This window comes from Saimiri boliviensis, chromosome 10 (genome assembly GCF_048565385.1).
Source record: "Saimiri boliviensis isolate mSaiBol1 chromosome 10, mSaiBol1.pri, whole genome shotgun sequence".
Classification (NCBI taxonomy): Eukaryota; Metazoa; Chordata; class Mammalia; order Primates; family Cebidae; genus Saimiri; species Saimiri boliviensis.
The window spans coordinates 88,830,922-88,853,833 of record NC_133458.1 but is presented as its reverse complement, the minus strand read 5'-3'; the positions used below and the strand labels follow the sequence as shown (position 1 = coordinate 88,853,833).

General features: G+C 39.7%; 1 protein-coding gene across 6 annotated transcripts in view; it reads left to right on the top strand.

Moving 5' to 3' along the window:
- RAPGEF5 (Rap guanine nucleotide exchange factor 5) overlaps positions 1-22,912 on the top strand; it is a 487,242-nt gene that overhangs the window by 401,438 nt on the left and 62,892 nt on the right. For 5 of the 6 annotated variants that reach the window (XM_074379608.1, XM_074379607.1, XM_074379606.1 and 2 more), the window contains exons 10-11: positions 9,168-9,286; positions 9,746-9,834. In XM_074379608.1, the coding sequence (XP_074235709.1) occupies positions 9,168-9,286; positions 9,746-9,834 (208 nt within the window). Of the gene's footprint in view, positions 1-9,167; positions 9,287-9,449; positions 9,835-22,912 lie in introns of those variants that run through there. The other variant, XM_039472888.2, reaches the window with a different exon arrangement.

Sequence of the window (22,912 nt, the reverse complement as noted above, 5' to 3'; positions counted from 1 at the left end):
CTTCCTTGTCTCTCTTCTTGTAGTTTTTGATCTCTAGAGGTGTACGCTTCTTGGCGAGTGAGATTTGGGGTGAGGCGAGTGCCAGAAAGAAACAGCTCTACATGCCCATGAAAATGATCAATTTCATCGTCTTTAGTCCTTCGGTGGCAGAGGGGCTTGGAACCTCCGTTTCTGCGGGTTCCGTGAGTTCTGTAATTAACTCCTGTGATGCCTTCTCCCTCTCAGTGGCACATACAGCACCATAGGCAGCAGTTTGCATTGCAGTAGAAAAAGTTTTATGATGTTATTTGTGTGTGTTTTTAAAATTTGGATATTTATATATACACATACATAAAATTATAGCAAGACCCTGATGCAAATTTTGTAATACTTCAGTGTTAGTACCCTTGGATGGTATACAGTTACAATACAGCTTGTATATTTTTCTGTCCTCTGTTTATTGAGGGCTTTCTCTGTGTCCAGTATTCAACTGGGTCTATAAGGTAGGGATTATCCCATTTCACAGGCAAGACAACTGATGCTCAGAGAGATAGACCACTCAGCTAGTAAATGGCAACTCTAGGATTTGAACCCGGTCTGTCTTTGCTTTGGTGGATATCAGTTTAATTTGATTCAGGCCATAAATTTTGGAGGGATGCCATCATCTGAGTTTAATTTTTATGCTATTAGAAATTGGTTATTACCCATGAACTAGAGAGAAATGGACCATATCCCTGGGTTGCAGCTTGGTGGAAGGGTTCTTGGTAAGGCGTGTAAATTGTTAAACAAATTAGATTTGTCTAGTCATTGGTGATTGAACTGTAGTTGGGGTGGCAGGGGACCATAATGGGCCTTCATTGTCTTTTTTAGTGCCTAAAAGTCCTGGGAGGTGCATAATGGCCTTATTTTTTAGATGACACTTTGGAGTTAGGGGAGTATATTTTTATTCTCCCAGCAAAGCAGCTATTGGATAGTTGCCAGGATTTGACTCTAGATAAGGCAAGCCCTGTAACCCATGTCCTCTCGGTATAGGTCGAGGCCTTGTCTGCAGCTGTGAACTCAGCCCTTTGAGGACGGACGTCTTCCTGGGTGAGAACTGGCTCCAAAGACCCTGGAGTCAGAATCAGGCTCTATGTGTACTGTCAGAGAGCTATGCCCATTACTCAGACTTAGCCTAGATCTGACTTTACAGCTTTGGTTCCTAGCTACAATGGACTAGATTTAGTTCTTTCATTCCACAGACTTTAGGCTTGAATCTTCCTTTTCTACTCTAGCTTACCCCCTGGACTTACTTCCTCTGAGTCTGAGCCTCTGCCTCTTTTGACCTTGAGCCATTCTGGTTTACAGTATCTGTTCACTTATCCATCATTCCCCAGGCCATCCATTCATTTAACAGACATTGTTCTGGATGGTGGGATGAGATAGAAAACCAAACCAACCATCTACTGTTCTCATGCAGCTATCATCAGAGTGGAACTGGCCCTGCCATTTCTCCTCCCTCTTCTACCTTCTATCCCACTCCCAAATCTGGTCATTAGCCAAGAACTTTTATATTGGAACTAGCAGCTTGGTGGAAAATATTTAATAAAATTTAAGCTTTTATGATAAACAGTAACACCTGTGTGATTGACTAACCACTCTCAAAGGTCACATGGGAAATGTAGCGTGTGAAGCAAGCTGCGGAAGCTAAATTACAGTACGCTGATGTAGGCATTAGACAAGAAAGACTGTTAAGACCATAAAGCATGTAGAAATTGGATTCAGTCAAGTAGGAAAACGCTGACACACCCTACCTTAAAGATTTTAGATTTTCGAGTTGTTTTCTGGACAGCAGGAAGATGAAATACATGACCAATATGGTGTAGTCTAAATTAATGAAAACTTCACACAAGCTTCTCTGGAAACTGTGAAATGTGAAGCATGCTGGGCTGTCTCTGTTTGGATCCCCTTCTCCATTCTCACGTCTGTCCTGTGCTGGGACAGCAAGTCCTCACCACATGCTATGGAATGCATCACGCTGGATTTCTTGTCCTCCTGCTCTGAATGGGATACAGCCAGTGGGAAGCATCGGCAAGAGATAGAAGCAGGAAGGAGAGAGAGGTCAGGGTATTCCTCTCACTTCTGTCCAGCTTCCTCCTTAGTTCTGGCAGTGGCCACAACTCCTCCTTGGTAGCTTCTCATTTATGCCTCTAGCTCCCAAAGGGATCCAATACTTACTTTTACCTCCCCTTACCCCTTGCAGCCCAGGGCTAGTTAAGATCTCCCTCTTTTCTAGTTCTGGTTATCTCTCACCATTTTTGCTTAGTTTCATCAAATCTACCTACATAGCTGTAAATAGCCCCTTCATTAAACACTTTCAAAACCCTTGCTGAGTGTGCCTTTTCCTGCCAGTATCCAGAATGAACTGTCAAGCTAATACAGCATGTTGAAATATATTCATAATAAAAAGGCATTGACTTTATATTTCAAGATGCTACAGTCTATCCCATCGCTTCTACCCTACTGTGCGGTAGGTATACTAGCTGAAGTTGGCCCTAGGATCAAATTCCCAGGCTTGCTCTGGTTTTGGGGTCATTAAACAAGTTGTTTTATATGACGATATTCCTAGAGGCAGTGACATTTAATACATAAAATTTTTGTCTAGTAGCCAGTAGCTTTCTGTTTAGTTATGCATACTGGTTTTCTGTTGGAGTTTGGTCAAGTTCCATAAGAAATATATGTTTATTTTCATATTTATAAAAGCCAGACTTTACCTAGATTTTATAAATGTTGAGATGATGAATTTTATTAATCTTATTTAGGCTTTCATTAGAGTTACTAATCTTAATATGTGTGGGATTAAAAAAAGGAAAGAACTAATTATCATTGTCTAAATACTCTCCTTCTGCCAGAGTATCCTGTACAAAGACGTATTTGTGAGGCCAGCTCCTTTGTGGTCGGCTGAGTCTAAGCGGCTCACCTTGACATACATCTGCTAACTTAATCTCTCTTAATCAGTTCTGTCTTGCCAGCAATATTCTTTTGACCTTTTTATAAAACATCTGTTTATTTTTTTTTTTAATGAGAAAAAGAATCATGAGATATATTTTCAGCAAATTATCTAAGGATTGTTCTCAACAAAATTCTTTTTGGCTAGAGGAGATTTTTTTTTCAGATAAGCATTCGAATTCTGCTGTACCCCCATTTATAGAACAGAAACAGATGTGGGCATTGATGGCTTGGTCAGCTAGGCTTTAGGTGAATTTTCATAGTGCAAGATGGGAAGAGATACCTAACTGCTAAATCATGTGCCTTCTTCCTGTTTAGGAGAGCCAGCACTTTGGACTTCTGTGAGAAAAGTGGAATCAAGAATAATTTTATGGACTCTTTACGTTGGAAAGGGTGCAGAGCATGGCCCTGACTCTCAATCCAGAATCATCTTCATTTTTTTTATATGTTGACACACTCTGCTTCATCTTGGGAGAGAGCTGGGTCCATCTCTGCTGTTAGCACTTCTTTAAATTGGTCCACAATCAGCCACTTTTATCTCATCACCCACTAGTGGAAAGTCACCTTTCTAGAACATCATGAGTAATTCCAGGGTTTCCTCTCCCACAGGGCAGAGTGGCTTGGAAAGTGGAAATAACCTGCTGCTGCTTATCCTCCTGAACTCTTCTTTCTTGGACCTCTGGCTACCTAAACTGTACTTCTCAGGACGTATTTCTCAGAGCTCCTTGTGGCTCCTTGGGGCAGATTCACGTGGCCCCTGGCCAACAAATCTGTGTCCACAGACTCATCTCTGCTGAGGTTTTTTTTTTTTTTTTTTTTTTTTTTTCCGATTTTAAGGTAATATTTACATAATATAAAATTAACCATCTTAAAGTCTGTAACTCATGTCCACCCAGTTCTTGAGCCTAGCAGGCCCGAGGCAGCTTACATACTGGGAGTCCCACCTCCACCAGCCTTAACCTGTATGTCTCTGTGTCCCAGGTTGCATAGACATGGGTGCCCACAAACATCGCCTTTCTCTAAAGCCAGTCCCTGCCATGTTTAACTCTGTTTCTGCCTTGGTCTGTGCCTCGGGTCCGGTCGGCACTTCATTTTCCCCTTGCAGGGTCTCGAGCGCTGCCTGATCTGAGCTGGTTGAGCTGTGGTCACACCACTGCACTCGGCTCCTGCCAACTCTCTTTCTCTCTTGGAATGAAAGCCCTTGTATGGCTTTCCCAAACCAGACAGGCCATCTGGAACTAAAAACTGACTATGGTAGCTCGAGCTTTTGACCCTGACTTTGGCCTAGACACCCCTGTTACCTGACCCACCAACGATTGCCCTGCACTGGCAGTCAGCACGAGGGAAAGTGGCATCTTTGATAATTGTCATCTATAATATAGAGCACTGGCCATCTTAGGGGACATTTGTAGTTCTGGTTAAGAGCACTCGCATCGAGCCTGTCTGGGTTCAATCTCAACTTTGCTCTGTGATCTTTCTTATTTAATCTTTGGGCTCCCGTCTCCATTTGTAAAATAGGAATTTTCATAGCATTAATCTCATAGGCTCATTATAGTGATTAGGTAAGATAGTGGATCTTCAGCTCTTAGCTTTGCCTGTGGTACAGTAACCCCTCAGTTACTGTTAGTTGTTATAGGTTTATCTGCCTAGTGGTGGCTGATTCCTCCCCAGTTGCCCATTCCCAGTGGTTCTGTTTGTTGCATGTGGCAGTGTTATCTCCTTAGTTCTTGAGTTGCCGTTACCTCTGCCACTATGGAATAAAATTATATTAGCTATTGATGGTCCAGTAACATATAATTGCATGATGTTTTATACTTCACAAAATACTTTTCATATATTAAGTAGTGGCCAAGGCTTGGTGCTGTCTGACATAAGCCACTCTCAGGCTAAGATCCTGAATTAGAGCAGGTCTTGCCTTGCTTTGCCATTGTGCAATTTAACAAGCATGCCAGCTGTTGTTCTCAGGTTAGCACTGTCTGAGTGCCTTAGCCAAGCTGATGGTCAGGATGCAGAGCAGGGACGGCCAGTGCCCTGCCGAGTTTGATGACCACCAGCGGAGTTCGACAATCCCTCCTTAGGAAGAGCACCTCTCAGCAAAATGTCCCTTCTCTGGGCTCTATCACAATTCACCAAGTGAAATATATTCAGAGATTTAAGGTGTTCTTTGGGAGAATGACATGGGCAGATTGCTTGAGCTCAGGAGTTCAAGACCAGCGTAGGCAACAAGGCGAAACCCTGTCTCTACAAAAAAATAAAATAAAAAATTAGCTGGGCATGGTTGGTGTGTGCGCCTGTAGTCCCAGCTACTCAAGAGGCTGAAGTGGGAGGATCACTTGAGTCCAAGAGGCAGAGGTGGCAGTGAGTTGAGATTGTGCTCCTGCACTCCAGCCTGAGTGACAGAGTGAGAATATCCCCCCACCCTGCAAAAAAAGAAAAATGAGATTTAATGTGTTGCTCTCTAAACCTCCACTTTAAAATGCGCATGCATTCATTCATCCTTTTGTTTATGAACATATTCAGTAAATGTTCATTGAGTGTCTATGAAATGTCAATACCTGGTTAATTGTTGGGAATTCAAAGTGAAAGAAGATAGGGTACTCGCCCACAAGTGAGCTTGGGCAAGGCAGGAACAGAAAGTCCATCATTAAGTGCTCCTCAGAGTGGTGAGTTAGAAGGATACATGTGGTGCTGTGAGGTCACACAGAAGGGCCAGCAAGATCAAACTGAAGGCTAGGGGCTACCTGGAGGAGGTGATTCTTGAAGTGAACTTTCTGGGATAAATAAGAATTAGGCCAAGAAAGTTGTGAGATGAAAAGAGGTATAACAAGCTATTAGCGACAAATACATCTTGAGTTAATATGTTCACAAACCTGAAGGCAAACAGCATTGGAAGTTGTGCTGCTTGTATGACTTCTCGAATGTCCTGGCGTTGAGCTAGATGACTCTCAGCATTTGCCATCTGAAAGGTTCTCTGGTACTGGCTGCTTCAGACAGGTTTGATTTTGGAGGAATGGGCCTCTCTTCAAGCTGACTTCTTTCCTTTATAAGGAAATTTCCAAGATGTAGTCTTCTCTTCCTCCTTGTTCACTCACAGTTGAACACATTTGACCTAAAGTGCCCTCATCATCACTTTTTCTTAGACTTACCATCTTTGCAAACGTTAGTGTCAGGCAGGCTTTCTCCTGGGGTCTCCTAATACAGCGCTCTCCTGGCCCTCCTCCCGGCTCATCTTGGTGGTGGTCTTCATGGTCTCTCTATAAGTAGGTTCCCCCATTTCTCTTAATATTCTCCCTCTTTACTTCTTTCCCTTACTCTGCTTTTAGTTCCTTTAATCCCCAGTGTTCATAGTTCTGCCTCTTTCCTGCTACTCCTTAATCTCATCCACTACCAAAACGTAAATAATTCTTAAATGTGTCTCTTCCCTTGACCTTTGTCTAGAGGAGGCCTAGTTCTTTATTTCTAACTGCTTGCTAAACGTCTATGGCAGGCAGGCTGTCTTAGTACGAATTGTCAATGTTTAAAATCAGAAGCATCATCTCCCAAGAATCGCTCCTTCATACACTTTCTCCCCTGTTTAATGGTATTTCCATTCTCTCTGTAATCCATAGTTATCTTTGATTGTCAGATCCCATGGATTCTACTTTTGCATTGTCTCTTGCATTTGGCCACATCTTAGGGTGGTCACCCTGTTATACTTACGTTGTCATGGAGCCTATGAACTTGTCAGTTAAGAGCAGGATACTTGCCTCACTCATCGTCACTTGCCGCTTGGTGTCCAGAACAGTGCCTTATGCAAAGGAAGCCCTCACTATTTGTTGAATGAATGTCACTTAAGTGTTTTAATACTTTACTTGCATTTTATGAACTATTTGTCATTGAATATATTTTCTGTTATTAATTCTCTTAATACTTTTAATCTTAACTAAGCAAGCACAAGAACAACATTTCATACCCAGAACCTCAGCTGTGATGATTCTGTTCTTTCTCATGATGAGAAATTAGTCAAGCGTACCTAGGTCAGGAAACATTAAATTACCTTTCCTTCTTGAGAGCCAAATGTAATACAGAGGATTATTATATTTTTATGGCAATTTTAGATAACATATTTTCCTTTATACATTAATTTTTCTGCTTTTTCTCTTCTTCACTTTTAACAGTTCTTCAAAATGGAAAACTATCACAATGACATAGATGCTATTGATAGTACATCAATATGATTCAGCTCTTCCCCTGCCCGGCAGAGTGTGGCTGCTGTGTGCACAGCCATGTAATACATATTAGTTACACAGGCATTAGAGAAGCCCTTCCCATCCATATGTATGTGCATGGCCTGTGGAAGTTAATAATGCCATATATCACATGCACATAGAATGTAAAACGTGCTTCAGAATGACAGCAAGCTCATATAAAATGAGTATTGGTGCACGATTTAAAGGAAAGATTTTTGTCCTTTCAGAGAACAGAATTATTTGTTCTGTGTGTCTCAGCATCCCAGACCCTCATTCTGCTTTTTTTTTTTTTTTTTTTTTTGGTCAATGTATGCACTTCTCCTCAGCTACCTTATTTCACTTCAGCTACATGGATAACAAAAGAACCCCTTTGGAGAAATGAAAGATAGCAATTACACATTGGTATTCATGTTACGGGAGTCCCACTGCCGTCCCCAGGGAGTTTAACAATGAATATCCAGCATTAATTGCCACAGTAACTGCGCGCTTCTGACCTTGCTGAAATGTAATACATCGGTTTTACATAGTGAAATTATTTACCACTAAAAGATTAAAAATGAATGATCATAAAATTATATTGCTGTTTAGAATGACAAATATTTTTTGTTTTTAAGAAAATCCAGGAGGACTTAAATGATTAGCTTATTACCTTTTCTTAGAAACCAGAATACCGGGAGGCAAAATCACAATTTTTATTACTGATTTGGCTGGCAATTAGGGCAAGATTGGTACCTTCCTATTCTTATGAAAGGTGAATAAAATACATTGACATCCCAGATTAGCCTGTAGAACCAATTAGTAAGGCACAATGGGTATTTTTTTCTCTGTTGCGGGTGGGGATATCCTCTTTTATGTTTGTACCTGAGCCTAGGTAGGTAGGATTTTCTGTCATTAGGGGAAACGTGCTAGGAACCCTAAGCATGTAGTACCCTTTTTAAAGAGGTGATATCGTTTTTAAAGTGAAACCTACTTACTCTCAACTTTTCTTGCTTTAATCTTTTGCTCAAATCCTCAGAAATAGGGAAGCTAGATTTTCTGACAGGCAACTTAAAGTTCTTTTTTCCCCGGGCTACCTTATGCTTACTGCGTGTTGCACGTCGAAAGAATTTCACACTAAACACTCTGGAAGTGTTTATGGCTCTCAGAGTCTGAGGCCAGCCTGCTGGGTCAGCAGCAAAGCTGTCCTCTGTGACAGAGCCACGTCAGCGGGCTACACTCACTCTGGGCTGTGGAAGCTGTGTATGCAGAAATGAATGATGGTTCAGCCATCTCTCCTTTTTAAAAAGGGACTGAGGTGAAGAAAGTCTGTGCACTCACCCATGACATCCAAATTTCAGCCTAGATGAGATTCTAACTAGAGATCCATTTTTGCTTGTTTCCTGCCAAAACAAGTACATGATAAATTTGAAGGCCTTCTCAAGTCTGAAAAAAAAATTGAACTGAATGATGAAGTGGGTAGTTTTTTTTTTTTTTTCCTTGCCTGCCTTTTAAAGTAAGGGTGATTACAGCTACTGAATATGGCTTACTCACTGTCTTATTGTTTAAATAATGTATTTTTTTTATGATTTTTCAACTTTAATAGAGTGTTTAGTAAACATATACCAGGTAAAAGAGAAGATAGTATACATGTAATTAGTATTTGTACTTTTTGAAACTTTGAACTTTGCAGTTTCTAAATTGTTCAGGTAGTTTTCAAAATAAACTCTGAATTCCACTTCTATTTTTTTTTTTATTTCCTTTAAACTATTTATGTCTCTCTAATGTTTTAAGTTTTTATAGCACTTGAGCCTGGATACTTTACTATTAGAGGGAGATTTTGGTCTAGACTCCTAATTTATTTTGAATCTTTAAAGAGATGATCCTGTAAAACAACTCTAGAGAATGCAGCTTTAGTTAGCTCCTTCCCCCCGCCCTTTTAATTTTCTCTCTCTTTTTCCTTCTCTCATCCATCATCCCTGTCCACAATTAAAGCAAGATGATGAAGTGACGACTGTTCAGGTTAAAGAGCAAGACCAGAGCGTCCTGGTGCTGAAGAAAGTGCAGTGCTGTGGCCCAGCCCCCACAGCTGGGAGTGCGGAGAGCCATTGGAGGTGAGAGTTTCCCTGCAGCCACAGAGGCACGCGCTCCCGTTTCCTTTTCCCTGCCTGCCTTCCCTTCCCTTGCTCCATCTCACTCGCTCTCTGCCTCCTCTACCCTCCCTCCCTCTCTTTTCTCTCCGCCTCTCCAGCGTTCTAGCTGACTGCAGAGCTCTTAGCAGCCAGATGGACTCAGTTCCCAGTGAAAGGACAGGGATGGCAAGATCTCTTAGCATTTAGGGGATGCCTTTGTTAGTAACCGTTCACAATGGGCAGCTCCCGGCTGAGGGTCTTTGACCCTCATTTGGAGAGGAAAGATTCTGCTGCAGCGCTCTCAGACCGAGAGCTGCCCTTGCCTACCTTCGATGTGCCTTATTTCAAATACATCGACGAGGAGGATGAGGACGATGAATGGAGCAGCCGCTCGCAGTCTTCCACGGAGGATGACTCAGTGGACTCTCTGCTCTCTGACAGATATGTGGTGGTGTCTGGGACCCCAGAGAAGATTTTGGAGCACCTTTTGAATGACTTGCACCTGGAAGAAGTCCAGGACAAAGAAACAGGTAAGGCTCTGAGTAGCTCATGCTTCCAGACTCACAGCAGCTGATGCCCTTGTCAGTACCCTCAGGGGCAAGGTTCCCACTGTTAGCTGAAACCGGGGTGGGGAGAAATAGCATATGCTTTGTGCAACTCATCCCTTGCCTTGTGCTGATTTGTTTAAATCCAGTAAATGGACACAGGTAGATCCCAAGCAGCTCCCTGGGAAGTAGCTGTACAAAGAAAATGATATGAAGGCAGCTCTTCTTGTTTCTTTGGCAATTTTTCCCAAATCTCACCTAAAGACAGTTGGCAAGAGGCCAACATTCAATAGCCCATGTTCAATGAAAAGAAACACAAAAGGGAGGGCGGTTAGCAGGCATTCACCTGACATGTAGGCACTGCTGAGCTGGGGGCAGCAGCCTCCGTGCCAAATGTCAACAATTAATGCAACTACTCAGCGGCTACATGGTTAGTGGCAACTTCTGCCTTTTTCCAAGTGGTTTACAAACTGCTTGGTCAGAACAAGCCCCGAGGTACAGGCTATGATACAGCTTTTCAGCCAGAAATTGTAGTGCACTAAAGCCTTATTGATCAGACTTCTTGTCTTTTAAATGTAATCTGAGAAGAACACCCATTTTGCTTTTTCACCTATGCACTTTTGGAAACCCTACTATTCCACTTACAAAATGACTTATCCGTAACTTCCTTTATCTCAGAAGGGAGAGTACTTGCTTCTCTTAACCAGAATTTGTAATTTGTTCCGTGCTGGAGCAGTTATTCCAATGAATAGGCCTCTGACTGTAGCCTGTATTTTACAACTTGATTCCTTAACTAAAATGCACTTTTTGCTCCTACCATAGAACCTGTGAGATTCTTAGATTTTGCTGTGCAGGAAGGATTGTTAAATGACAGCTTAGGTGGGAACAGGAATTTCCTTGTGTTCCTGGAGTTGTGTCTGAACATAAGTGATGTCTGGGTCTATATTCCATTATTAAGGACAATAAGAGAAATAAGGATGTGTGAAATACGTAAATGGTCACCAAAAAAAGTACGAAAATGACCTAATCATGTATCCTACAGAAAGTTATTGTTTGGTTTTAAAATTCAGATAGATACCTTATTTTGCATATGTTTGAAGACAAAATCAATAGCTGTCATTTATAAACCCTAAACACACCACTAAAAAAAAAAAAAAAAAAAAAAAAACATATTCTCTTGGCATTTGCTGGGTTGATTTTGTATGTCTATAGATTAATATTTTGTGCATTTTAGCACTATTCTCCTGTTCTGCTTCATCAAATATAATCATCATGGACGTGGGTCTAATTTTCAGTCTACTGACTACCAGACTGCTTTACACAGGTGGTTTGAACTAGAGTATAGGCAAATTATCTGCCATGGAAAAGACACTTTAATAGACGTCTGGAAAGACTGAATGCTTTCTTCTTCTTAATAACAAACACTAAAGTTCTATAATGCAAGACTTTGTGTCTGGGTCACATTAGCAAGTAGGGAAATTATTAAAACTTGCGCAGGCCTAGCTTGATTTCTTTTTCTTTCTAATTGTCATCGGTTTATGTTCTCTTTACTTCTGAGAAAATGGCTCAGGTGCTCACAAGTTCCCAGTACTTAACACTGAGAATGACAGATTACTCTTATTATTGTTGCTGATGTCAGAAGTTGCCTCCTATTGGGAAATACAGTGGTTTACATGCTGTCTAGTGACTTATTCTTGCTTTCTTCTCAGTTATACCAACTCCTGGGATCACATATGTCACTTCTGCCTTGTGCTCACAAAGCCAAGAGAACCAGGACTTCATGGCTTGACTTTCCCAGCACCAACCTAAGTGGGGACGAAGGGGTTGGTTGGGGTCACCTCGCCTAATACGAATTCTTTTCCTTAGAGTTTGGGAGGAAGACACATGTGAAACTTTAGAGTTTTGCAGAGTCATCTGAATGGCAAAAATGGTAACAACTTCCATCAAAGAAAGATTTTATGAAAATGGGAAAGTCAACTTTGGAGAAAGTGATTAATATGTATATAAAAGAGACACTTAAGTGGAAGTCACATGTAGCTGTTCAAACCTCAACTGTGGCACTTGGAGAAAACTGAACAGAAAAGCCACCACGTGGTTTCTGTTAATAAGATTACAAGAAATATAATAAATATAAAACAAGTGCGTGCAAATTGAAGCAAAGCAGGTATTAATAGTTTGAATACTAAGCAAATCAGACATTTAAAGTAACAAGGCCCCTTGTCACTGACAAAGGTGAATTCTAGTTCTTTATCTCGGTTAGGTAAGCAACCCTCATTATCAAAGACCCCGGTATGCAGGAGCTGAAGAGAGTTGCATAAACCATATGGAGGACAGATGGAGGAAAGTGAGAAGGGGCTGCAATAAAAGTACACAGCAGCATTTTTATGTTCTTGAGCGCCCCTTTTAGGGAGATGGAGCCATCTGGGGCCGCGTGCAGCCATATGGTGGCCCTCCACACGGTCCAATAGCAGTGAGGAGGAGAGGGTCCATGGGAGAAAAGGAATGGTCCTGGAGGCTGGGATGAGCCTGTTCTGGATTCTTACATTTTTGGACCCACCAGAGGATAGGAAAGATAGCTGAACAAGAGATGTGAGTAATTTCTCATCCCTTTCCCACAAAAGTCACTAAATTGTGAAAATGTAGCTGCAGGACCCAATAGAGGAGGCCCTCTGTGCTCCCATAGGACAGTAGAAATACTGATGGATGTTAACATGCAAATAGATGAAGTTTACTCCATGGAATATAGCAGGAGGAGAATGCCAGGGCTATTAATATAAGACATTTCTGTTGTTACTAGACTCGAGAATAGAATATGAAAAAAACTAAACAATTCATACAGTATTTTGTCAGCAAATCAAGCTAAGTTTTTAAAGGAAATAATTTTAGAGGTGCTTAAAAGCAACCTACTAATGATTTTCCTAAATGAGTTGACCCCCACACACCTGCTTTACATATTTTCATAGTTCCTAAAGTGCGTATCTTTCCTTCTTGGTAATGAAAGGCGCAAGAAGTCATCCAGTGATATCTATGGAATGAAGGAGTGCCTGAATGAACGAGTGAATTTCTTAAACTCTTAAAGAGAAGATCAGTGGAAAATGCTGATAAGGAACAAGTAAATCAACGAGGCATTTGGGTCTTTCTTTGCAGCCAGTTTTGAAATGTTCATTCATCTGTGACAAGCTCCCTTTTTGTTTACTAAGTTAGCTCTCTGAAAGCAAGCAGCAATGAAATTCATTGTCATCTAAATCTTTCAATATTTCTTCCTTTCTTCAATAGTTCTTCATTGTTTAAAGTAGGAAAGCTGTGAGTCTGGTAACCAGATATTTATTTGTGAACCTGGACGGTGATTGAAGCTATTTTCAAAGATTTCCTTTTTTTTTTCCCCCCAAGGTTCAGGTTTTGACTTGAAATATTTGGAAATGTTAGAGGAAAATCAAGTTGTTTCTGTAGTTTTATCTTTTATCTTTCCAGAAATAGGGCAAACATCATTGCGTATGAGATTTACATGAGAGAATTTCAAGGAAGGCGAGAAAGAAAAAAACAAGGAGCTGTGAGTTAGAGGAGTTGAAGGGATGGAGGAGCAACATTGGGCCCAGCTAGTCCTGCTCTGTTGTGGTCCTGCTGGTAGCTGGACCTGTTTAACCCTTTCTCCTCCCTAGAGAAGATAAATTGTGTTTTGCTTACGGATGCTTCTGTAGTGAATGATGATTTCTGTTTCAAAGCATGGGGAAAACTGTGGATTATATAGAGAAACCCCTTCTTATTGATTTTCCTTTCTGAATTTGTGTTATGACAGGTCTACCTCAGGGAAAACAAGAAATATATCCTTTCCCATTTCCTTATTCATCTTTTTGAAGAGAAGGAACTTATGATTACAGGTTTCCAAGAAAAAAAAAGCCAACAGAGAATAGAATAGTAGGAATAGGTAAAGCCTACCAGCTGATTCTCATTAGGCCTGACCTGATTTCCTTTAGGTATGGCTGCTTTTTTTTTTTTTTTTTTTTTTTTTTTTTAATTTCAGGAGGTTATCATTCAGTATATTCTGTTAACATGCCTCTGTGTGGAAATGTCTACACAGCCTGCCTTGATTCTTTCGGAGATACCTCAGTGTTGGGGGTTCACGTTTAGCAGCACATAGTAGGTTGAGCATGTGATTGAAGAAGTGAGTTCCTTACTGTTCTAAAGAGGAAACAACCTCTGTGAAGAGTGCCTGTTTTATATGATAGGAGTGTCTCACTCAATTGATACCATCCAGAAGCTCTTGATGGTCAGCCTTGTGGCTTTTCTTAAGCATTGCACTGATAAAACATTGAGTAAAGCAAGGGCAGGTACCTCAGTTTCTATTAACTTTCTAATCTCTCCTGCCAGCACCAAGCTCATGATCATCCCTTGATATTTAATGATGTAATTTTCATAGAGGAAAATTAAGAATATCTTTTTTCTTCTCCTTGGAAAGATAGAAGACAATGTAGGTGAACTTCTTCTTGCTTACCTTGCCTGTTTGTATGTCTGGAATGATGCTGGGTGCCTGTATTCCAGGCTTTTTCTCTCAGGTTACCAGACCATAATAATCCTGTAGCAGCATGGCTTTTGCAGTACTAAAACTTTTTGAGGGTGGGTAAATATTTAGATGGTGGTAAGTCTTTTCATGATTTTGTGCAATTGATATGCACACGGAATTATCTTCTGTTTTTGTCTTTTTATTTCTAATTCAGTTGGCCTCAGTTGAGGCCTAGGCCTGAAGGGCTTTAAAAGTTCCCCAGGGGATGCAATCTGTAGCCAAGCTGAAAGCCACTGAAATAGAACATTGTCTCACTTCTACATTTTTAAAGACCTATTCCAGGTTTCTAATGGTTATAGATGCACAGAGAGTCAGGGACATCATTCCCGTTTCTGACCCCTCTTAGAGGACTCTGTGTCCAGCCTCATGTTCACTGGCCCCTGCCCTGGAGTTCTACAGCCTGGGAAGTTCATAACTGACAAACTTACACTGCCAGTCCATCCATTAAAGTGGTTTTGGAGAAAACGACACCATCAGAGGGAACAGAGGTACTGGACACACAAAATGTTTGGTTTCTTAGCTCTTGGAATGAGAAGGTGCAACTATAGTGAACAAAAGCCATTTGGATTTTTGTGTGGATTCTGTCACACTACACAAATTCCTGGGTGGTCCTTAGGTTTCACAGCCAAGAATGCTTCTGAAAGAAATAATGTTTTAAGAAAGGAGAAAATGCACATAGCAGAGTAGTAGAAAGGTCACTAAAATGAAATTCTAATGTCTGGAGTACCAGATCTGGACTTCATTAAAAAAACAGCCAGAGACTTTGAGCAAGTAATAAATGAAATGATCTCTAAAGTGTCTTTCATCACCAAAACTCTTTGATTCAAAAAGATCTATATCTTCTTTCCTTTCAAAATATGTTACAGAACCATAGAATTTTAGATAGGTGGGAGACCTGAGAATTCGTGTGGATGACCTCCAAAGTCATTTTATGCTGAAAACACCATCACTTAGCCCTTGCACAAGTGATGGAAATTTGGCCTAACTTCGTATCACTGCTGCATTTCTGCAGCCTCATAGAGCTGTTAGAATGCTGTCGGGGTATTAAGCTTAGAATCCAAGGCTGAGTGGCCATACCTGCTGATGATTTAAGTGTGTTTTTATAGAACCTTGTCCAATGGGAAACTTTTTAAGTTCCTTTGGGAAATTCTGCCGTAACAGTTCTAAAGAATAGCTTTGATTTATCACCTTACTACTAAATTCCATTTGCAGAGTTTTATTACCAAGCCATTTTGGGATATTCAGAAAGTGTTGCAGGAGAAAAGCAGCAGTTTTCCCTGAGTGATAAAATATACTACATCGTATCTCTTCTACTAGCCATTTCCCTTCACTTCCTTAAGTTTCAGCTTTATACGCTTCTTTTAGAAAAAATATAGCAGTGTATTTCTAGTTATTCCGTTTGTGTATGCACCTGAATGAATATCTTAGAAAATTTTAGTTCCTTTATTTATTTAATTCCTTTAAACATCTTTGACTTCCAACTGCATAGGCACTGTTCTAAATGCCAGGGATACAAAATAGACAAACTCCTTACCCTCCTGAAGGCTTGTATTCTATTGGAGGGAATCAGACAATAAACAAAATAAGTAGGAAAATATTGTATATTAGATGATGGGTTTCCAGATAACCAGTATCATTCCAGGCACTAATTTGGGATAACTATATCCATGTCTTTAAAAATAAAAAAACTGAAGGATAGTTTAATGTATTTAAAGTATTTTAAGAATTAACATTAAACTTCTCATCAAATGCAATGAAGTTCAGAATCAAAAGAAATAGACTTAATTAAAAATTTTAAAATAACATAAAAGAAATTTGAAGTATGAATAGGTATCCCCAGATGGTAAATAACTACTGTTGAAACCCACAGAATCTGCCTTTGTGGAAATGTTTGATAAAGATATCAGCTTTCTACCGCCTTGAACTGTGAAAATCACTTTATCCAAGGCAAATAACTGGACTGGGCTGCTACTTAGTCTTTTTCAGCTTTATGAAACTGTCGCTTTAAAATCTTAGATTGCACACTTTGAGAGGCCAAGGCCGGCAGATCAGTTGAGGTCGGGAGTTCGAGACCAGACTGGCCAACATGGTAAAGCCTAGCTGTTAGGTAGAAAGGGCCCATTCCCCATGCCCGGGACCCACATCCAGCGGACCGCCTCCGGAGCCCATCCCCTCTTGCCACATGGCTCTTCCTTCTTCTTTGTTTAACCTCCACCAGTCACTCCATAACACCTCACCTGTACTCCCCACCTTAGCCCGCCAAAGCTAAGCCAATCCCTGCACTCCACAATACTCCCCCTTCGCCCATGCCCAACCGCCACCAATCACTTGACAACACCTTGCCTAAACAGGCCGCCGCCCCTATAAAAACCCTCTCCGGCAGCTGCTGGGTGCAGCTCTTCCCTCTCCCGCTCGAGTTGCCCGCAAACCCCAATAAACCTGGACTCGGCTTAACAACTCCTCGCTCTCATTTGCTTTGGGAAGGGTCTCTGCGGGTCGCACACTAGCCTCTACTGAAAATACAAAAAGCCAGGAGTGGTGGTGCTGAGGCATGAGAATTGCTTGAACCCGGAAGGGGGAGGTTTCAGTGAGCTGAGATTGCACCACTGCAGTCCGGCCTGGATGACGGAGTGAGAGTCTGTCTCAAAAAAAAAAGATGAATTTGTTTGCATACCTGCTAATAAAGAAAAATCAATGAAAGATTGAATTCATTTGCACAAACTCCAGCTGCCCTGGGTGTGCCTCAGATGCAGATGAAGAGTACCACTGTTTGGTAAGGGCTTTTTTTTCTAGATAAAGCCAAGACTTGAAACAGCTACCCACAGTGACAGTAAAAATCTCCAGAATGCTGTCAAGAGAGAAAAAGTGCTCAAATTAGATTATGATTTCTGTTATGCTTTATAATGTGTGTGCTGTGGTTTTGTTTTGGTTTGGTTTGGATTTTGGTAGTTCCTCGAGCTTCTCTCCTAATTACTAATATGGAGAATGTACTGTACTATATTTGTTGACCATAATTGAAGCATCGGAAGGCTTTGCAAATTAATGCTGACAAAGTGATGAGATAATTCGAATTGTGTAGAAATTTTCTCAGTTGTTTCACTTATAAAAGCAGAGGCTTTAGGCCACATGACATTTGAGGCCCTTTCTAGCTATGAGAACCAGGTTCGAAGATTATTCCAGACACAAATTTATTTATTCAAACCTTGTCCCATTAGATGGATCCTTGTGCAAGATAATTATCCCCATTTAACAGATAAAGAAGCCAAAGTAGAAGTTAATTCAGTTGCTTCAGTGATTGGGTGACCATTTGAATCGGGAAACAAGCCCAAATATATTCTGAGTTTTATGTCAAAGATTATTTTTGCTAAAGACTGGAATCATGAATGAAAGGCATAATTGAAGTAAAAATCTAACTTTCAACTCAAGCTGTAAGCCCCAAATCAGGTGCTTCAGTACCCACTTGAGTGTTCTAATCTCCAGCACAAAGACCTGCTTCTTGCATCCAGCTGTGAGCAGGATGGCCCCTGGGTAAGCTAACTACTTCAAAAAGCTGGAGAGAGAGAGAGAGAGAGAGAGAGAGAGAGAGAGAGAGAGAGAGAGAGAAAGAAACTCAGAGAGAGAGAGAGATCCTAGTTCCAGCTGATGCTATCAGACTACTCACATGAGAAGTGATTAAAAATTAAATTTTGACTGTGGATTTCGATTGAGGTGCTCATCTTCTGGGTTAATCTATTCTCACCACCTTTGAACATGCAATATTATGTATGATAACAAGGGAATTGATGCTTTTACACTGCCAGTAGATTGTGGGTTAATTAATACCCTTGTTGTTAATGAAGCAAGGTGAAGTGAAGGGAGACCCAGCTGAAGCATAAGATCATTAACATACACCGATTAATAATGGAAATGTGGAACTTGTCATTACAACACAACCAGTGGGCAAAGGAAAATGTTTAATGGATAAGGATATATTTAATAGAAGTATAGCATACTTTCAGGGACACAACCGCAATTTAGAATGAGAATGGATCATTGGAATGCATTGTTTAATTGCATCATTTTCTTGTTTATACCACATTTGAGCTATAGTTTATAATCTGAATTTTAATTTTACAGACAATTTCAGCATGAAAGGTTATGCAAATGCTACAGTTTTCCAAATGAATTAAAGTATTCAGAAAAATGTTCAGCAGTTTATTCAATGATTACCTAATATTTGTAGTGAACTATGTGGAAAGATGAACACTTTCATTAAACTTTTAATTTTATGATTTGCTTAAGGCATAGGACTGTATATGTGTATTTATTTATAAAGTAGAAAATAAGACATGGGGTAACTAAACTTGTAATAATTAATTAAAGGGAAGCTACAGTTGGCTTCATGGATCTGGCTTTTGCCACAGAAGGTTGACCATTTTACAGAAGACTTTGTAAAGAAAAAGTTTGAGGGGAAGTCTAGAGCATGCTGGAAACAAACCAAAATATTATAGGGGTCTAGGAAATTAATTTCAAGAGGATCTGAAGATCGGAAATGGAAAGTGGAGTACATGACGGGGGACCAATGACCTTAGAAGTTAGATCCCTAGCTTCCAGACTATGAGAATTGTGGAAAACTTGGTCATCTTAACAAGACTTTATGGACTTTCTTTTTTAAATACTTTGAAGGAAAATGTCAACCACTTTCTGATAGATTAGAGTGGAGGTTTTGTCTTAGAAGCTAAAGATGAGACAATCTGGAGGTTTCCTGCACACTGTGTTCTGTCTCAGTGCCATATGTATGTGACTGTTTGTTTCCTCAAAGTCAATTTCAGTGCTGACCTCAGCCCCTGAACCCTAGTTTTCCTGTGTAAACTGCAGCTAGCAAGGAAGATGGAGAAATCAGTGGACTTTTTCCTTTATTCATAGTTGCATATTTTATTTTATTTTTATTCTTTATTTACTGTTATTTACTTCACTTGAAATACTTTAACCTCTACCTCTTCTGTGGAGAACTTTAGTTCTTTCTTTGGAGTTAAGTAAATTTCTAAGTTTCTAGAACAACTGGAGGATAAATTATTATAAGTAATAAAATACCCTGCTCTACTGAGAGTTGCCATAAGTATGTACACGAATTGTCAAGTTTCAGAGAATCAAAATATATAAAATTACAATCTGTTTTCAAATATAAAATCTTTTTTTTTTTTTTTTTTTGAGACAAAGTATCACTCCATTGCCCAGGCCTGGAGTGCAGTGGTGCCATCTTGGCTCACTGCACCCTCAAGAGGTTCTCCTACTTCAGCCTCCCAAGTAATCTGGGACTAGAGGCGTGTGCCAGCACAGCCAACTAATTTTTGTGTTTTTAGTAGAGACAGGGTTTCACTATGTTGGCCAGACTGGTCTCAAGCTCCTGATCTCAGGTGATCCAGCCACCTCAGCCTCCCAAAGTGCTGGGATTACAGGCATCAGCCACTGTGCGCGGCCTCAAATATAAAATCTAAAGGCAAACTATGAGTCCTTGGTTTTATTGTTATGTAGATATTGGCTTACATCTATATAATCTCTTTAACAGGATGAAGGCTGCTTTTGAAACACAAATCCTCAATTTAACTTGTGTTTTCTCATAAAAATACATTTGAGACAGATAACACCTTGTTTAATATTCTCTTTATATCCTGTCTCCCTAATAGGTACCCTTTAAGGATGAAGGCTACGTATATTACTTTTCTATTTGTATTTCTTTGGAAAAACAATTTCTTCAGCACTGTTTCCCAGTTCAGTTAGTGCTAACTGGGGTTTTAGTTTATTTGAAAGGAAAATTCTGTTCTAAAACCTTTAACATTTTTTAAATTGCCATATTTTCTCAGTTTTGTGTATGTTGGCATATTTAATATTGTGCTTTGGTAGAAACACGTGGTTTTGTTAGTGTCTGGCTATATTTCCAGGAACTTATTTAAATGTGTGATTTAACTGGGGCATTTCTGGAGCAGCAAACTGAAAAGGAACAAGAGATACTGAAATTCATGGAGACAAGATATTATGTCAGCTGTGAGTTTGACAGCCTAGCAATTTTAGCAAAATGATAGTTTCACTCTAATATTGGCAGCTGAAATTACTTGAAACTGTGTTTAAGGCAATGTCAACGGTTGAAATACCTCTGTCTTTCTTTCTTTTTCTGTGTTTCTCTCTCTCAGAGATCTTGTGTCATCTCCCCAGACAGTTGTTGACTTAAAGTGAGATCATCAGATGTCCTTGTCTGAATTTTAAAATGTTTATGACATCTTCCTCAAGTAAAATTTAGCATCCTATCAGAAAATGGGGGAACAAAGTGGTTTTTTTGTGTGTAAGAGTGTGTACTTGAGATAGTCATATAAAGTATGAGGAAAGAATGTTAGTGGATGGCAATTTGTTGATTACAATCACTGCATGTTAATGTCTCACAGCATGTTTCAATCAATTATTGCTTCATTGAAAGGGTGTAATGTCATAGAATTGCTCTAACTGACAAGCCCGTGTCTAAAAGAGATTCTTTGTGGGGGAGAATGTTTGCCTTTAACCTACCCATAATGGAGCTTCTCTTCATTTTTCCTATCAGCCTTTCAGCACTATAACCTTCCCCTCCCATTTCCCATTATCCTCATTTTCTGCCTCAGGCTTTCTTACTCTACAATTGAAACCTTTTTTTCCATTCCATTTGCAGCTTTTTTGCCTCGTACTTAACCGTGCTACTTGGCTGGCAGTCCTTCCCTTGAATCTAGAAAATAAATATGAAATTAGAATTGTTAAATACAAATGAACAGAAACCATCAGAAACTAAACACCACCACCAAAAATCCCAGAACATCTTGTCATAATCTAAATAGTGACAGAAAATAAAGTTCAGAGCAATTCTGTAGCCTTTTTTGCTTCAGACTTGGCATCCTTGTCTAACATTTAGGATATTTGCTGAACCTTCTAACTTTGAAATCTTTTAATCCTTTAAATGAGCGTCATTGAGTGTGAACCTGAAAAGTACAATTTAAAATTGTCTATTGCATACCTGGCTGGATATTCCTACATAAATTCTCAGTGTAAAAATGAATATAGTTTTGATAAATGGATATATATAATAGCTTCTGCTATTTTCCTTCTTATTATATCCCTTTTAATCTTCTTCACCTGTTACGAAGAAGAATTTATTTCGTACTGACAGCAAGTTAGCTTTTTTCCCCCTGAGTTTTCTTTGAGTCTTGCTTGATATTACATATTTTCTTTTGTGTAGCAGCTTACAGATCTTAAATCCACTGTCATATCATGTGTTTTATTAAGAAAAAAAAAAGAGCAGAGTGATCTTTGCATCCTAATTTTGGATTATTCCTCAGAGTTGGATATATGACATCAAATGTGACCTTTGATGTCTTGGTTCAGTTTGATCTGAATTTGAAGGCATTGCAAGCCATTTTTATTTATTGATGGCTTCTGTAGAACAGTTTTAGTAAATTCAAGTTCTACTAATGCTGATTGGCATAGTGTGCATGTCTCAGAATTATTATGACAGTTTGCACTATTTGACAGTTTCCCAGGGAGGGTGTTTGTTCTTTCAAACAAACCAACAAACAAACATTCAAGGCAGTGTGTCTTCATTAGCACATTCTAGAAATCCACAGTAGTGAGATCAGGATGAATTCACAGTACTCAACACTCCTTAAATGTACCTTTCCTACTTTTAATAATTGATAACCAGATCATACTGCCGATCATATATTTGAGCTTCTGAAAATTTTCAGTGTATATGTATTATTTGTGATTAGGCACAACTGCATATAACAGAAAAGCTCTAATGGTGATTTAAACATGGTATAAATGTATTTCTGTCTCACGTGAAAATAAGTATAGAGAAATACAGTCCACAGCCAATAAAGCTACTCTGATGTCAGTCAGTCTGAGATCCCTTGTCTGAACTTGATCTTCTGGGCTCTAATAAACACTAGCATAACTGTCCATGCAGCAGGATGAAGAAAGTCATGAAGAGCACACCTGTCTATCACACATGGCTTTACTTTTACCTCATGAACCAAAACTTAGTCTTTAGCCACATCTAGCTGCAAGTGAAGCTGACAAATACATTGTTTGGTTCTGATTTTAAAGTATCAGGGAAGCAATATGCTCAGGAAAAAAAAAAAAGTTGGATTCCCAAAGAAGGAACAAATGGCATGCAGTTTTATAAATAGAAGCTTATGTTAGTTTGTTTTGATATTGTAGGCCCAACGCCTTAATTATGCATTTGTTTCTTCAAAGAAATACAGACATACTATGATTTAAAGCATTGTATAGTTGTCACCAGAAAGGGGTCCTAGTCCTAATTCAGACCCGAAGAGAGGGTCCTTGTATCTCGTGCAAGAAGTAATTCAAGGCAAATCCATAGAGTAAAGTGAAAGCAAGTTTATTAGAGAAGTAAAGAAACAAAAGAATGGCTACTCCATAGGCAGAGCAGTAGCTTGAGCTGCTGGACTAAGGATATTTACAGTTATTTCTATATGCTAAACA